This window comes from Triturus cristatus, chromosome 9 (genome assembly GCF_964204655.1).
Source record: "Triturus cristatus chromosome 9, aTriCri1.1, whole genome shotgun sequence".
NCBI classification, from domain to species: Eukaryota; Metazoa; Chordata; class Amphibia; order Caudata; family Salamandridae; genus Triturus; species Triturus cristatus.
In genome coordinates this window covers 1,094,668,769-1,094,685,729 of record NC_140592.1, presented here as the reverse complement: position 1 = coordinate 1,094,685,729, position 16,961 = coordinate 1,094,668,769, and the positions used below count along the sequence as shown (strand labels likewise).

At 45.2% G+C, this 16,961-nt stretch overlaps 1 protein-coding gene across 2 annotated transcripts in view; it reads left to right on the top strand.

Moving 5' to 3' along the window:
• ABHD12B (abhydrolase domain containing 12B) overlaps window positions 1-16,961 on the top strand; it is a 259,208-nt gene that overhangs the window by 189,817 nt on the left and 52,430 nt on the right. For both annotated transcript variants that reach the window (XM_085626980.1, XM_085626979.1), the window contains one exon: window positions 16,301-16,383. In XM_085626980.1, coding sequence (XP_085483106.1) covers window positions 16,301-16,383 — 83 coding nt within the window. The remainder of the gene's footprint in view (window positions 1-16,300; window positions 16,384-16,961) is intronic.

Here is a 16,961-nt window from a genome sequence, read left to right as displayed (position 1 = left end):
TTATTCTTACCAAATCCAAATTTGGAAACATTCATATATTGATTTCGAGTGGGTCGCAAATCAACACACCTAATGATTAATGAGGTAAGTCACAGTTTACAATCAATTAGGAATGATAGCCATCACAGGGACCTCCATGTCTGCAATTGCTTTTTAATAAAGCATTTTTTTTAAATGCAGCCTGTTTTTCTTAAAGGAAAATGGAATGTGTTTAAAAAAATAGAAAATCAAACTTTTAAGTTTCATTTATTTATTTATTTTATTTATTTATAATCTTATAAAGTGCAATAGTTACCCACAAAGGGTTTTCTGGCGCTGCTCATGTTTTTAAGAGCAGGCATTAGCCCCTGGGACTCTGCTTGCTCTTAAAAGAATATTTTTATTTACATTCTCAAAGGGGAAGGGGTCTCATGGAGACCTCTTCGCATTTGCGAATGGTTATGACTACCTTTTTGTAGCTGGTAAAAAATGAATGTTTTGCAACTGTAATTCAGTCGCAAAACATCAATACATACTACTGTGATTCAGTAGTTGGAAGGTGCACCCTAAACACGCCCCTGCGATTCTGTAACCGTTACCAAAGCCTCATTGTCATTTGTACATTACAAAATGCTTTTTGCAGTCGAAATCAAGCTAATTCTGTTCCTATTTGCGACTGCCAAAAATTTGCAAATATTTAAAGGATTCTCATTTTTTTATTTCCTGAAAGTAAAAATATGTAAGTTTCTTTTTCTGTTTTGTCTGTTAATTGACCTGATACATGGTGTCACACTTAGTTACATGTACTGCACTAGGCTCTTTTGTGCTGTTGAAAAATCAGTGAAAGAAGAACACTAATGTATTAGTGGCTGCAAAAGAAAAAGTTACTTACCTTTGGTAATACTCTTTCTGGTGGGTACTCTATCTATCCACAGATTCTTTACCTTAAGAATATTCTCCAGGTACCAGACTGTATCCGCGAATGTTCATAGCAGTGCTCCCACACGCCGCTAAGTGGTATAGTGAGACTCTGCGACAACCTCGTTCTGCCCTTGGAAGTGGTGGTGCAGAGCCACATATTGGTGCCACCCCTGCACGCTGATGTCAATTTCTTTATAGATTCTCCCCATACCATGGGACGCGATGGAGATATCAGAGGTGCAGATCTCTTATTTGAAAAGTTTCTAGATGGTCAAAAGAGACCACTCCACAGAACAGGGAGTTTGGATCGCAGTGAGGAATTGTAGTTAGATAGAGTAGCCAACAAAAGAGTGTTTCCCAAGGTAAGTAACTTATTCTTGTGATGAATACTTCAAACCCTAGATTCTCACCTTTAGGACACCGAAACAGTAAAGGGTCTGTAGAGCGGGCTCAGTCAAATAGTCCTGCAGGAACAAATGGCCGAAATACCCCACGCATCGGACCTGACTGTCAAGAATGTAGTGCTTTGTGAACGTGTGCACTGACACCCATGTTGTGGTCTGGCAGATATCAAGAAAGAGCACTCAACATACCAGCACAGTAAAAGTAGCCCTGGTCCTGGTGGAATAACCCTCATTCCTTCCAGAGCGAGCTTCTTGGCGAGTGTGTAGCAGACCTTAATGCAGAGAACTATCATCTCGACAAAGTCCTTTTCAGCACCACCTAACTTTTCTTTGCCCCAAAGTATCCCACAAAAACCTGATTGTCTAGACAATGGTCATTGGTTTAATTGATATAAAAACCTAAGGCTCTTTTAGGTTTTAATTCGAAGAAGCATCTCCTCTTGCTTTGAGGGGTGAGGCGGAGCAAATAACGTTGGGAGGGTGATGGATTGTCAAACGTGAAAATGGAACATGAATTTAGGCAAAAAGGCCACCCTGATACTCCACACCAGTTTTTCTGGTAATAAAAAGTTATACAGGGGGGCTGCATTGATAGAGCTTGTAGCTCACTCACATATCAAGCTGAAGTGATCGCAATGAGGAAGATGGTTATGAGAGTCAGAAAACGCAACAAGCAGCTGTGCATTCACTCGAAGGTGAAACATATGAGAAATATCAGAAGCAAATTCAGATTCCACTGTTGTAATACAAACGGTTTGGAAGGGAACATGTACATCAAACATTCAATGAACGGCTTCAGTGGGAGGAGGCATACATGAGTCTGTGAGTTCTGCCAGCATTCAGCAACAAAATGCTTCACTTCATGGTCCTGAGCGCATTCGGGTGAATGAAGGCACATTCCTCGCATGACTTGGGGTTGTGTCACAAACCCAAACAACTAAGGCACACCTCGTTCGTGTCTGTCACAGATAGCTATTTTTGGCAGTCATGGCACTGTTTGAACTTTGTAGTGTTCTGTGGGGACATTGTTCTCTTGCACACTGGAAAATAGTTCTGGAGGAATTTGTCAATTGATGAACAGGGAGCAGAGCTTCAGAGCCACGTTCAATGGGTGGAAAGAAAGGAACTGACATTAGCGTGCAGGGGTGGCGCCTATGTGCAGCTAGGCTTGGTAACTTCTGGGCAAAAGGAGTTTGACACAGAGCTGCACAATGCCACCTAGTGGCATGCAGGAGCACTGCTCTGAACCTTCTGGATCCAGTCTAGCTCCTGGGGAATATTCTAACAGTGAGGAGGCTGTGGTTAGAAGTATCTATAAGAATTTCTCAATCATTTATCAACATTGTTGGACGTGGCTCTTTCTGCATAGTCACCCCCAAATATGTTGCCTTCCTCCACCCCTTTTTGCTGAATTCATTTTTGTTGGCTTTAGGACTCGTACTTTGGCTTATTCAGTTTACATATAAGTCCCTAGTAATGTCTACTACCTGTGCCCACGGCCTGTAAATTAAATGCTACTAGTAGGCCTGCAGCACTGATTGTGCCCCCCACTTAAGTGGGCCTTTAAACATGTCTCAGGCCTGTAATTGCCTGTGTGTGCAGTTTTAAACTGCTGTGTCAACCTGGTAAGTTATACCTCTGCCAGGCCCAAACCTTACTTTTTAATGCATATAGGTCACCCCTAGGGTAGGCCCTGGACAGCCCAGAGGCAGGGTGCAGTGTATTTGAAAAGCAGGGCATGTGCATTTAAGTTTTACATGTCCTGGTAGTCAAACATCTCTTACATTTGTTTTTCACTACTGCAAGGAATATCTCACCCGTAAGATAACATTGGAGTTGCCTTATTACATTTTAGAAGTGTAATATCGAAATGGGAAGAGATGATCCCTTCAAGTTTGGTGTCGCTGGAATCACAATTTAAAATCCTATCTTTTGGTGAAGTCGGATTTAAAATTACAATTCTGAAAATGCCATTTTTAGAAAGTTGGTATTTTCTTGCTTTAGCCATTTGTTGCCTCCAGCCTGGCTTTGTGTATCACACCTAAACAGCCACACACAATGGAAACGTAGGTGTGCCTGAGCGGGCCATCCTGACAGAGTGGGAGGAAGGAGCTGGACCTAGCCTCACTTACACCCGAATAGGCTGTATCCTGTCCCATCACAGTAGGGTAGGGCAGAGCATCTGTGCACTCCAAAGTCATCTCTTTGAAGTCTTTCCCAATTCAAAGGCACTACTGAGTGTAGGTACAGGACCTCAGACACCATCACTTCTGGACCTGTGGATGCTCTGCCAGGAAGATTGACTGCTGTGCTGCTGAAGGATTGCCACTGTGCTGGACTGCTGCTCTAGAAGAACTGCTGCCCTGCTGTGCTGGCCTGCTGCCTTCTGCCCTCCTTGCCTGGGTGAGAAGGTCTGGACCTGCATCACTTGAACCCAGAGTGACTCCAAGGGCTAGTTGTCTGGCCTCCTGATCTGAAGCCTCAGTGATATAACCGGTTTCCAACAACCGTGTATCTACACCTAGATTCTGCCATCTGTGAGACTATCCTGGCAAATGAGTGGGCCTAAGGTGCTTACCAACAGAACTGATGCATCTTCTCTGCTGAGCGGCACATCCTCTAGCCAACCCAATGCATCTTCTTGGATGAGTGACGCATCCTCAAACAGAACTGATGCATCGCTGCTGCTGCTTGTATTGGGCCCGGCGCAGAAGGTCTTCAGCGCCCTTCGCATCTTCAGAACCGACATATCGCCGAAGGCGCAGTGCATCTTTGACCCAGGTCGTCGCATCACTTGTCAACGGCGACTCGACAACAGCTTCCACATTGCAGTCTCGCAGCTCTTCAGAACAAACCCATCGCCCCGGCAGTCACTGCATCCTTGACGCCAGGATTTCACATCTCAAGCCCCCATCGACGGGATCTTCCAGGATGACGCACAGGACCCTGCACCGCAGTCTCGCTGTATCTCAGAACTGACGAATCGCTTCGACTGCGCAACACTGCTCATGCCCGTGCTCCATCGTGCTCGGTCTGAAGTTGTAACTTTGTCACGGTCTGGCGCGACCCTTTATTCCTTGGTGGTGCTTGTTGGCACTTTTATAACTTAAACCTTCAAAAATCAATATCTGCGATTTCCATGATTAGATTTTTGTCATTTTGGTCTTGTTTTATTTATTAAAATATATATTAAATCTTTCGAAGCTGGTGTGGGATCTTTATGTGTAGTGTTTTCACAGTTTTTGATGTACAAATGTTTTAAACATTGCCTCTATGTTTAACATGACTGCTCGGTGCCAAGCTAATAGAGGGTGAACACAGGTTAATTTAGGGTGTGCCTGTTTCAACTCTCATTAGGATTGTGGTTGCTGCTTTACTAGGGCGCATACCCCAGTCAACCCACAACCCAATTTCTAACAACCATTGAGGACAGTGTTGGAATGAATGAAATGTTTTCATAATTTCTGGATACAAACATAACTGTCTAGACATCTACTAACAAAACCTTACTTTTCATACCCTCTGGCCAACCAAGATCCGTTAAAAAAAATTCTGTCCCTTCTGACAAAATATTGTGATCTCCTTAGACTAGAGAGTGCTTCTGTAGGTTTTTAGATAATTGCTAGCTTTCTTGACTGATGACTAAGAAGTGCAATTTCTAATAGCTTATTTGCTTATGGCTTTAGTCAGGCCACCAACCTGTAGAGCGAGAAAGGCCATTTGTCTTAATATCATGCCTCCCTATTATGCCCATCTGACTTCACATTAGTTGATGAAGCCACCATGTTTGTCGGTCACCAAGGCTACTCCATAGTCTTCAACATTTAGCAAGATTAGCTTTGATTGACATTTTTGACTAACATTGCCTAACATTGCACAGGAGGTCTTTGAGCCATAGGAGTCAACCGGGGTGTACAAGGAACACAGGGGATGTAGAGTAAATGAAGGTGCAATGGTCCCTCATTTTATATGTAAAAAGTCTTTGCAAATTGAAATTAAAATTGGGCTTTTTGGAGGCTATCCAAGAGACCGCTTTATATTTCTTAGCAACCTCATGTAATAAAACAAAAAATATTAATAAAAAATTAAATACATACATTACATACATTAAATTCCTTTGCGTCACCCCTCTTCATCTGATCTATTCAACTGACATTTCGCTTCTGCCCACCGCAGCATGCATGATGGGTTAGCCAGTGGCTCTCATGCACTATTATACATGGAAGCATTTTTTCCTGAGTACATGTGCCTAACAATAAGTGTCCTTCAGTGCCAGGGATATCTGACCAATACTTTACCAATGGCTTTTCTTTTGATTATTTATCTTTATTTTTTATATACATCTACTTGAGATATATGTGCCTTCTCTGTCAGCTTTTCAAAACACTGTGATTTTCCAGTCATCTCAGACTTACTGGACATAAACATATTTTGTCAACAATATTTTGGTCCTAGTTCCTACTTTTTAAATTGTGAGGAATTGTCTGTTATTTGTAATTTAACGATACAGTTCTACAGCTTAATGAAAATTCACAGTCACTGTGATGTCTTGTAGTTTCAATTGATTTGCAATTAAAAGTTGTAGCATTTAGGACTGCATCGTTCAGTTTTAATTGTCAAAGAATGCATTGGTGTTCAGGAGAATTTATTAAATAGGCATCATACCCCACAAATTAAAGGGAATTTGTCAAGATCTTTGACATCGTCGAACACAGGAGTTCAAGATTGAACACTACATCGTAGTGAAACAGATTCAGTGGCCATGATTGTGAGCATTAGATTTCATTTATTTAGAATTGATAGAATCTGAAGGTTGGGCTGTGGGGAGTTTTGATGTGAGCTTTAACTGAGCTCTGACAAGGCCCAAACAATCTAGTGCAAAGAGAAAAATGGTTTCTGCAATGGATACCTTGGTTCACCAGTGTTTCCTAATTAACAAGGCGTCTTCTAAGACAAATGTTAGGTTATGTTATGTTATGTTGTTAGGTGCCATTTGTAAAGCGCACTAACGCCGAAGCTTCCTGGCGCTGTTAGACGGGGAAGGAGAAAATGGAATACAGAGCAACCTAACATAGGGGTGGGAAGAGATGGGTCTTTAAGAGTTTTCTGAATGAAAGAAGAGAGAGGGAAGATTTGATAGACAGAGGGAGGGAGTTCCAAAAAGTGGGGGCCAAATGAGAGAAGCGGCGACCACCAAATTTCTTGGTTTTGTTTTTAGGGATAATTAGTAAGTCATTGCGGGCAGAACGAAGATTGCGTGTGGGGTGGTAGGGTCGGATGAGGGAGTTGAGAAACCCTGGACTGGGGCAGTGAAGACATTTAAAGGTGAGACATGCCACCTTAAAGGCGACCCTTTGATTCATTGGGAGCCAATGGAGGCTGTGAAGCAGGGGTTTAGCGGATTGCCATCTAGGTAATCCGTGGATCAAGCGGGCTGCCTGATTTTGTACGACCTGAAGGCGGTTAAGCAGATAGAGTGGAAAACCGTGGTAAATAGAGTTGGAAAAATCAAGACGAGAGAGTACAAGTGAGGTGACAGATTGAGTGAGTGCCGCAGAGGGGAGAAGGTGACGGACTTTACGAATCCTCCGAAGTTGGAACATGCATGATGAAATTACCGCTCCAACTTGGGCTTTGAGGGAAAGTTCAACGTCGATAATTACACCCAGACTTTTTATTGTTTTAGCTGGGGTAGGAGGGGAACCAAGCTCCGGCGGCCAGAACTGAGGGCCCCAATGGGTGTGGCTTAGGCCGGGGAGAAGGAGCTCAGTTTTTCCTGGGTTCAATTTTAATTGATTCTGGTCCATCCAGAGTTGTATGTGGATCATTACTGCGTGGAACGTATTGATAGCTAGTGGGGAATTAAGTGAGAAAACGAGCTGCAAATCATCAGCATAATTGAAGATTGTGATGTCCCATTTGAGGAGGGATTGAATCAGTGGCCGGAGATACAAATTAAATAGAAGCGGAGAGAGGGAGGAGCCCTGGGGGACTCCACAGGGCGTAGAAGATTTTTTGGCCGTATAAGGGCCCAGGCGAACTGCCTGTGTTCTTCCAGTAAGGAAGGATCTGACCCATTCGAGAGCAGGGCCTCGGATGCCAGCCTGCCCGACACGGTGGAGAAGGATGTTATGGTCCACCGTGTCGAACGCGGCGGACAGATCCAGAAGGACGAGGGCTTGGGGATTCCCAACGTCAGCGTTGCTCCTGAGAGTATCAAGAACTGCCAGAATGACCGCCTCGGTCGAGTGGGCAGGTCGGAAGCCCGCCTGGTTAGGCTCGAGGTACTGGGAAGATTCAACAAAGTTTGATAGGCAGCGGGTGACATGGGCCTCCAAGATTTTAGAGAAATAGGGAAGGAGGGAGATGGGACGATAGTTCGATGGCTCGGCAGGGTCAGCACCCGGCTTCTTAAGAAGGGGCACTAAGATGGCCTCCTTAAAAGAGGTGGGGACACTGCCACTGGTGAGTGATCTATTGAGTAAGTGTAAGATGTTATCTGGAAGATTAAGGCAGATGCTACGCAGAACATAGGGAGGGCAGCAATCATTAGGGGAGCCCGATTTCACACGGGTGGCAAGTTCCGCTAAGGAGGTCGTGTCTAAGACAGGAAAGGAAGTGAAGGTCAAGGTGTTATTGAGGGAAGGGTCCAGAGGAGGAAGCTGGGCGGGGGGAGGGATAGATTTTTTAATTTTGATGACTTTTTCCAAAAAAAAGGAGTTCAAAGTATCACAGGTGGCCTGAGTAGGGGTCTGAGCTGGAAGAGATCTTTCATCAGTGGTTAGCTCGTTTAGAACTCTGAACACTTCCTTGGATTTATTTGTAGCTGAAGCAATCCTATTGGAGAAGTGTTCCATTTTTGCTGACCTAATAGCAGATTTATAGTTATTACGTGTGGCCAGGTAGGCCTGTCTGGCTGAGTCAGAATAGTCGCGCCTCCAAGTGCGTTCTGACTGGCGAGTTTTTAATTTCAGAGTCTTAAGGTCGTCGGAGAACCACCTGTGAGAGTACCGATGCCTGGTACAAGGGAAAGTGACCAGGGGGGCGAACCGGTCGCTGGCGGACTCCAGCCAGGAACCTATTTCCTGTTCCAGATGATCGATGTCGCTGGAAGGGTGAGGATCGGGACAAGTTTCGATAAGGGCGGAAAGAAAGCCCTGGGCATCATAGGTGTTCCATTTTCGTGACTGTCCCCCGGCCATTAGGGGAGTGAAAGTCTGGCCGGTGACTGTGATGGTAGTATCCACCAAGTGGTGGTCAGACCAGGTACAGGGGAGAATAGCTGGTGAAGACAGGGCCAGATTACAGGACCAAATCTGGTCTAAAATATGGCCCCCGATATGGGTAGGATGAGAGACATGCTGAGTGAGGTTCAGGTTCGCAAGAGTCTCAAAGAGCTCAGTGGCGTGAGGGCCAGCATTGGGGTTGTTGAACCAATAATTTAGGTCACCGAAAATGGCGAAGTCAGAGTGCACTGTTAATAACGCGGATAGTTGTTCACTCAGGATGAAGGGGAAGGAGGGCATAGAGTGGGGAGGTCGGTATAATAGGAGAAAGGTGAGGGTGCCAGTGTCGGTTTGTACACTAAAAAGTAAATTCTCAACCCCCGGTAAGACAAGGGAATTAGAGGAGATAGAGGTAAGACGTTTAGATATAATGGCTGCCACCCCTCCCCATAGGTGGTATGTGTAGCACTGCTAACCAAACACTATAAAGAACTTAAAGTTCAAAAGTATGTGGCATATAATGTAACACATTAATAACAAAAATAGAAGATACAAGATTGGGGATGTGGCAAAATTCACAGGTGGTCCATGGATTTCTTCAGGGTAAGTTCTACTGATGCTGATCCACTTTTCAGGCACTGTGAGCACCTGCTCCCTCTGGTCTGGTCAGACTTATCTCAGCTCACAGTGCTCAAAGAAGTTGTTTTCGGCTGGTACACCTCCCTAAGCAGGCAGGCCATTCGTAGCTCTGCAACATATCCACAGCAGTGGGGTCTTGGATCGAGTTCCTCCTGCAGGCAGGCTCTTCTCAATAGATGAAACCAACTAATCAATTATCCCTGTGGGCCCCTAAACGGGAAACAGTTGCTGTCGGTTCTGCAGACAACTAGTGCAGGTAGACCCTCAAAACAGAGCAGATGACCGCTCTGACAGATCCACTGGTCTCTTGACAGACAGACACAAATTCATATTTTTCAGAAAATCAGGGAAAGCTTTGCTCTTATTCAGTTCCAAGCAGATCCTCTCGCCCCACAATGGCAAACACATGGATTTTTAATTGGTACAATATCTAAACCAGCCCTAATAAAACTCTCACACTTCCTTCCTCCTACTTTTATGACACTAGAATCAGAATAAACTTTATTGGATCTAAATAAATAGACCATAAAGGTGTAATAAAAGAAAATACATTTAATATCTGAACATGTCTTTAGCAGTGCATAAAAAAACAATTCCTGAGGGCACTGTCATACTTTGACATTCCCCGGTTCCTGACATCTGAGCAACAACATTACAAGTTCATATTCAATTTGGATGGTAAGGGTGGAGTACAAAAACTCAAATGATGATCTGCTGTGCTCTCCTACCAGCATAATTGTCACCGTTGAATGTCTAAGATGCGCTAAGGGGAGCGCCACTATTCCAGCTCACTGTAGATGTTTGCTCCAGGGAAGAACAGAGACCGGACTTAGTCCAAGTTGCAACCCGCATTTGCAGGCTTAAAATGAGGACCACATTCTCACGCCTCTAGACATGAAAACGAAAACAGGGAGCCGCAGCCCTGAGATGGGAAAAGGGCAACGAGGGGCAGCTAACCAAAGTACTGTTAGTGGAATGTAAAATAAATAAGGCTTAATACAATCAGCAAAGCTCAAGACTAAAAAAAAGAATTTAGTAATGTGTGAGCGGGTGAGAAGAATGACTCAAGACTCGACGTCAGTCAGGGAAGGTTTTATTTTGGTATAGTCCCTTTTTGTAGGCGAAGCCAGATTGTTTTAAACCGGTAGGGGGTTTTATCCTCAAGGGGAACAAGTCTCTGCCTCCTGTCGGGGATTTGTGGCTCCGGCTTCGTATCTCGCGATGCTTCGTCCCTTGGTCAGTTGTGGAAGAGTAGAGGACTCCGAGGTGCCGTAAACAATCCCTCTTGATTCTCACACAGGGACGGGGAAGTGAGGACAACACTCTGGTGCGAATTAGGCTACGGCCGGTGTGCAAAGGGATCAGTGCAAGTGAGGAAGGGGATAGTTTGGATACAATCGAGTCGGCGAGCGGCGTTATCTTAAGTTTCCGCCTTCTCCCGCCTCCCGACCCAGCCCGTGAAACGGTCACGTACCTGGGTTAGCCACGCTCCTCCGTGGGCGCGGTACGTGGTTGCGGAGTCCTCCTGTCTCCGGCTTCTCCACCCTCGGCGTCCTTCCTCGCTCCTCCTGGCGTCCTCGTTCTCCGTATTCTCGCTCTCGTTCTCTGTACTCCTTCTCACGTCCTTCGTTCTCCAAGTCTCCCGCTCCGGTGTTCATCCACACTCCGCTATGATTGGCTGCTGGCCTGTGGTGTCATCATACGGGGCGGGGTTGTCCGTGAGCTCATCCCAGTTAAAGGGGAAGGCGTCTGTTGTAGTCGTGTCCTCGATTCCTGAAGCTGTCCATTCGTCTTCCTGCAGAGTATAAAACATAGGGTCCGTGAAATCCCGAGCCTCCCACCACTCAGCCCCGTGCTGAATGTCCTCCCTGCTCTCCTTGTGACATAATGTTATAAAGTGCAGTTTCGAAATCAGGCCACCCCAATGCGAGAACTCTACCCGCAGGCATGATAATGTAAACATAACCGAAAGAAGGAAAAATCCACATAGAGGACCAACATGGAACTGCAACATCTAATTATCATGAACCGTTGATCATTAAGGGCCCGGGAATAACTTTCCCGCTAATCCCCTCGGACCTCCTAATCTTTGTTACCAGTGTCAGATGGGTATAAACAGTTGTTATAATTTCATCAGAAGCTAAGTGTTGCAGGAAATAAAGTGCCTGTGTGCAATGCCTTAAGGAAAATGTGTTCAAAAGAACGTTAACAGTATATGATCTGGGTTTAGAATAAAATCTACAAAAAAATATGACATGTAAAGTGCTTTGTGGAGAGATCGAGTCACCGGGACAAGGATCAAGGTTACGCTCCCAATTATTACCGGGAGGGAATGCCACCAGTCAATGGAATAGATGAAGTCTAAACCTTGAGGAAATTCTGAGAGTGCCCGTGTTCTGCTTGGGTTTTCGGATCAGATAGAACCCGCTCAACAGAGCCTCTCTAACCCAAACCAGAACGTTACCCCCTCCCTAGGGCCTATTTACACCTAAATAACCACATATATGTACCACCTAAGGACAGGGAATTCCTACTATATATACCAAGACCTACAAGTCACAGCCTCGCGGTCCCAAACGGACCCAGGACTTCCTGCCCAGACGGCAGCCACAGCCTCGCGGTCCCAAACGGACCCAGGACTTCCTGCCCAGACGGCAGTCACAGCCTCGCGGTCCCAAACGGACCCAGGACTTCCTGCCCAGACGGCAGCCACAGCCTCGCGGTCCCAAACGGACCCAGGACTTCCTGCCCAGACGGCAGCCACAGCCTCGCGGTCCCAAACGGACCCAGGACTTCCTGCCCAGACGGCAGCCACAGCCTCGCGGTCCCAAACGGACCCAGGACTTCCTGCCCAGACGGCAGCCACAGCCTCGCGGTCCCAAACGGACCCAGGACTTCCTGCCCAGACGGCAGCCTTAGCACGAGTTCATCCTATAATTACCACGACATACAACAAGGGAATCAGTGTTACTATATATCAGATCACACAAAGACAGCTAGTTGAGCACAACTTGTTCCCCAGTTCGAGGGGCTCCTTTCTCCCTTATTCAGTTACCACCTACCTGATCAGGATTAACATCTGTTCATGTCAAGTCACAGCTGACTAGAAGAATAGGCTACCCTCTTCTACAAGAACACGCAGTACATGTTGATTCACTATAATTACCAGGACATACAACAAGGGCACACAAAGACTGCTAGTTGAGCACAACCTGTTCCCCAGTTCGAGGGGCTCCTTTCTCCCTTACTCAGTTACCACCTACCTGATCAGGATTAACATCTGTTCATGTCAAGTCACAGCTGACTAGAAGAATAGGCTACCCTCTTATACAAGAACACGCAGTACATGTTGATTCACTATAATTACCAGGACATACCACAAGGGCACACAAAGACTGCTGGGTGAGCACAACCTGTTCCCCAGTTCGAGGGGCTCCTTTCTCCCTTATTCAGTTACCACCTACCTGCAAGTCACAGCTGACTAGAAGAATAGGTTACCCTCTTATACAAGAACACGCAGCACATATTGATTCGCTACAAACTGAATACTTTATTTAGTTACTACATACACGCTCACAGAACATAATACATATCACATAACCTGCAAAGCTACAAACTGAATACTTTATCTAGTTACTACATACACGCTCACAGAACATAATACATATCACATAACCTGCAAAGCTGCGAACTGAATACTTTATCTAGTTACTACATACACGCTCACAGAACATAATACATATCACATAACCTGCAAAGCTGCGAACTGAATACTTTATCTAGTTACTACATACACGCTCACAGAATATAATACATATCACATAACCTGCAAAGCAAAGTGGAAAATTAAGTTGTACACTCTAATAGTAAGGGGTTGACATCACCTTGGTCGTATGTAGCCTGCACTCAATGGTCATCTAGGTTCCCTTCTCGTCTGCGCCTCGGCTTCGCCTGGAAGTCACACCTCCACAGTCACAGATCTACTCCCTTCTCTTTTCTCCGAGTCACTGGGACCTCTTCCTCATCGGCTACTCTCTTCTCTTTGGCTATTCTGTTAGAAGAATATCTGTCTCTCGGTTTTTCTCCACCTTCAAGTTTGTCAGCTGTCTTCCCTGGAATAAGTAGTAGCTTTCCTGCTAACGGCCAGGTGCCGCCTACGGACTAAAAGAAAAGTGCCAGTATCTGCCTCAAACTTTCACTAATATAGATGTGCATTTCCTCATGGAAAATTCCAGCCCGTAACCTGCCGCCCACCAAATTCTTGTACCTCCCCGTGCCAAGGACACGTTCCCAGCCGGCCGGCCTGATGTAGTGTCTTCGGCATGAAGAAAAATACAATCCTTCGATAAGGGCCGGCCTGAACCGGTTCTCTCCAAGCGAATAACACCTCCTAACTAAAACACTGCCTATGACCTAGAAACATCCCAAGCTGCCAGAGCAGGAGGAAAGATGGAGTCTCTCCCGTTTAAGGCCTACCAGGCCTGAATTCAGCACGGCTCCATGAAATACCCTCACTACAGAACAGATTACCCCTAATGCTAACGAATCTATCCCCTAGGATATGTATGCAAACCCTGATCTATGGGGAAGAACACAGGATCATGTCGGAGTGCCTAATAAATAGGCTCTATACACTACTCTAACCCTTAGACTTGAATGAAAAGAGACTGAAGTCACATTAATAGCAGTACATTTCACCCTTGACTTCAGTCTATTATACATAACACAGGATCATGTCGAAGTGCCTAATAAATAGGCTCTATACACTACTCTAACCCTTAGACTTGAATGGAAAGAGACTGAAGTCACCTAAATCACCCTTCAACACAATAAGACCGGAAAAATCGAGCAGTACAGCCCGGCAATAAATAGCAAATATGACTTTCAGCAGGGGCCACCGAAATGTAAGATCTAACAGAGGGAATATTTCTAACTTTGTCCCACCTTGCATCCCCCAAACACTAATCCCTCAGTGACCTTTTGGTGAGAGAGAAGGGATGAGGGATGTTCAAACAGCTCTGGTCTAGACAAGGCCAGAACCAAGTCCCTAATCTCCCTCAGCCAATGAATATCAAGGGCACGGTCCAATGTGCGGCAATCTTCAATTATCGCTCTGTTTAACACCAGACTCCAAACGCGGCGCCACACCATAAGAGGGCGGGTCTGTATTTTGTCTTCCAGGGGAATTAACCTCAACTCATTAAGACAAATAAAAATGGCAGTGCATTGGGAGAGCAAATGATGGGCGAACCTATTTTCAGAAATCTGTAACCTGGTTACTTTATTAAAGCCGAAGACCCCAGCCCATAGACAGTTGCGCTTGGGCATGTCACAGGGTAGATCGCTAGCTTGTGATGCACTGGCCTCCTTCCTAGTTTGGCAGCAAATCGAAAGAGGGCGTTTAGACTCTGTGCAAGCTCTCTTTCTGGTTTCCACCTGATGGTGCCAAGACCTAGAGTTATTAAAGACTAGACTCAGATAACTGGAATTGTTCGTGGTCTAGATGGATTTAAAATGCAGAAAGAATTTTGAGTTAAATTTAACCTTGCGTTTAGGACTACAAGACACATGAAAAGTTGTACTGATGTTAACTTTCAAATCCAGCCCTTTCATGAAGGCTGAAAAACCGTCTAAAAGTTCCTGCAGCAGTAGGGGGTTGTGCCCCATAAGGCCAGCGTTATCTGCATACAGCAGAGCTGGAATAGGACACTGTCAGTATTATATGGGAAGATGCCTTGTGAATGGCACAGCACATGCTCCAGAGTTCTTTGCACAACATATGCAAAATGATGGGACCTAGTTCCAGTCATTTGGAGATCTCCTCTGCCTCCCATCTCCACCAAAGTCACCCTCCCCACCCTCAGCTCAGCCAACTCGGCCTCAATAGAAGATGACTTTCCCAATTTGCCAAGGGGAGGGCGCCAAAAGTATAGCTTGGCCCAGGATCTGAAATCTTAAGCATGGCACAGGCCCTAGTCAGAAATTACCTATTCAGATTATATTATCTGTATGCTATGGATTTGATCTGCTAACATTTACCATTCAATCATTCAAATGAATGACATTACTTTTTTTCCAGCAAGGGAACACTATACAACATATCTGTCATAATGTATATGCAGTCTAGAAACACATACAGTGTTTAGACGTCCCTTCCATATGTTTATTTTTCACTACCACTTTCGAAATCTTTATTCTTGAGAGTTGTACATGGGAGACACAAAGGGGTTGGTCCATTACGATGGCGGGCGGACAAAGTCCGCCCGCCATTACAACGGAGCCAGGTACCGACCGCCGCAGTTGTGGCGGTCCCGCAATGCATATTATGATGCGCCCGCCACACTGGCGGGCGCATCCTGGGCCTATTACATTGCGGGTGGATCTGCTGGCTGCAGACCGGCCCGCAATGCAATAGGAGTGCTCACATCATTGCCATGCACTACATGGCAGGCACCACGTAGTGCATGGCAATGAGGGGGGTACCCCCCATGTGCACCCGACACCCTGGGGGCCCGCAACCCAACACCAGACACCACATGCCTTTCCATGACGACAACGTCGCCATGGAAAGGCGAATCTCCACATGCATCATAATATGGATGGCGGTGTCTTGCAGACACCGCCATCATATTGTGACCCTTTTCTGCCAGGTCGACGAGTCGACCGGCGGAAAGCGGCAGATGGTCTTTCCGTACGCGGCAGACCCCCCAGACATACTAATATGGCGGGGGGGTGGCCCCTCCCGGGCCAGCGGTGGCTACCGCCGGCCCTGTGGGGCGATCCGCCTGCTATCCTAATGGACCCCTTACATTCCGACCCCCCACCACTCAATGTCAGCCCATCCACCCATGCCTTACTTAGACTAACATGTATGGTTATTTGTTAAAGGAAACATGGCTTTTTTAAAGAGAGTACATACAGAGTTACTGACGCAGTTGAAGAAGAAAAGTGTAAGAAAGTGGGTGGAGTCACTTACATAGCAGTCTCTTTAAACATATTTTAATTACTGTAGATGTCTGTGCCATTTGAGAAAATACATGTTTTACTTATTTATTATGAAACAAATATAGAGTATGTTTCTTAGGGCCCTTATGGAACTAACAATGTTCTTTGTCAAACATTTTTCCTTAGCTTTATCGCTTTTTTCCTGGATTTGAATATTTTTTTCTCGAAATACCTGCACTGAACAACATTACTTTCCGTAATGATGAAAAGTAAGTTAAGCTCAACTGTTTTTTTTTCCCTTTAATTCAGTACATAAACTCTTCAATCTCTGCACGGAACTAACATGAGGGCTTTTAAAGAATTATATGTTGGAACCAAATGTCATCCTCACCACCAGTTAGATTTTATTTGGGTTAAATATCATTATAAATTAGACTGGGTATATCTACAAAATACATATAAAACCTATATTCATACAATCATTATTAGGGATGCACTATATAATTCTGTTCAACTACCTGCTAAGAACAAATTACTATGAGAATTTTAACCTTTAAGCTCATTTTAATATGTTTAATATTAGAATTGGGCATCTCCCTAAAGTAAGATATTTTATAACATTTGGCACAGGTAAACAAGTCTGATCCATCACAAGTTGAGATGTATCAGTGCTGTGCATTTTGTCGATCTTCACGATGGTCGCCCGGGCCCGTGTTTTTATGTTGGTTGCCTGAACTTATGTTCTGTAATACTGGTGTCTTTTACATGCTTCTTCCCCCATTATTCCACACCAGCTTTGACCAGGTAGAAAGTATCACTGGACAGGATCTGGGGAAGGGATGTTGGT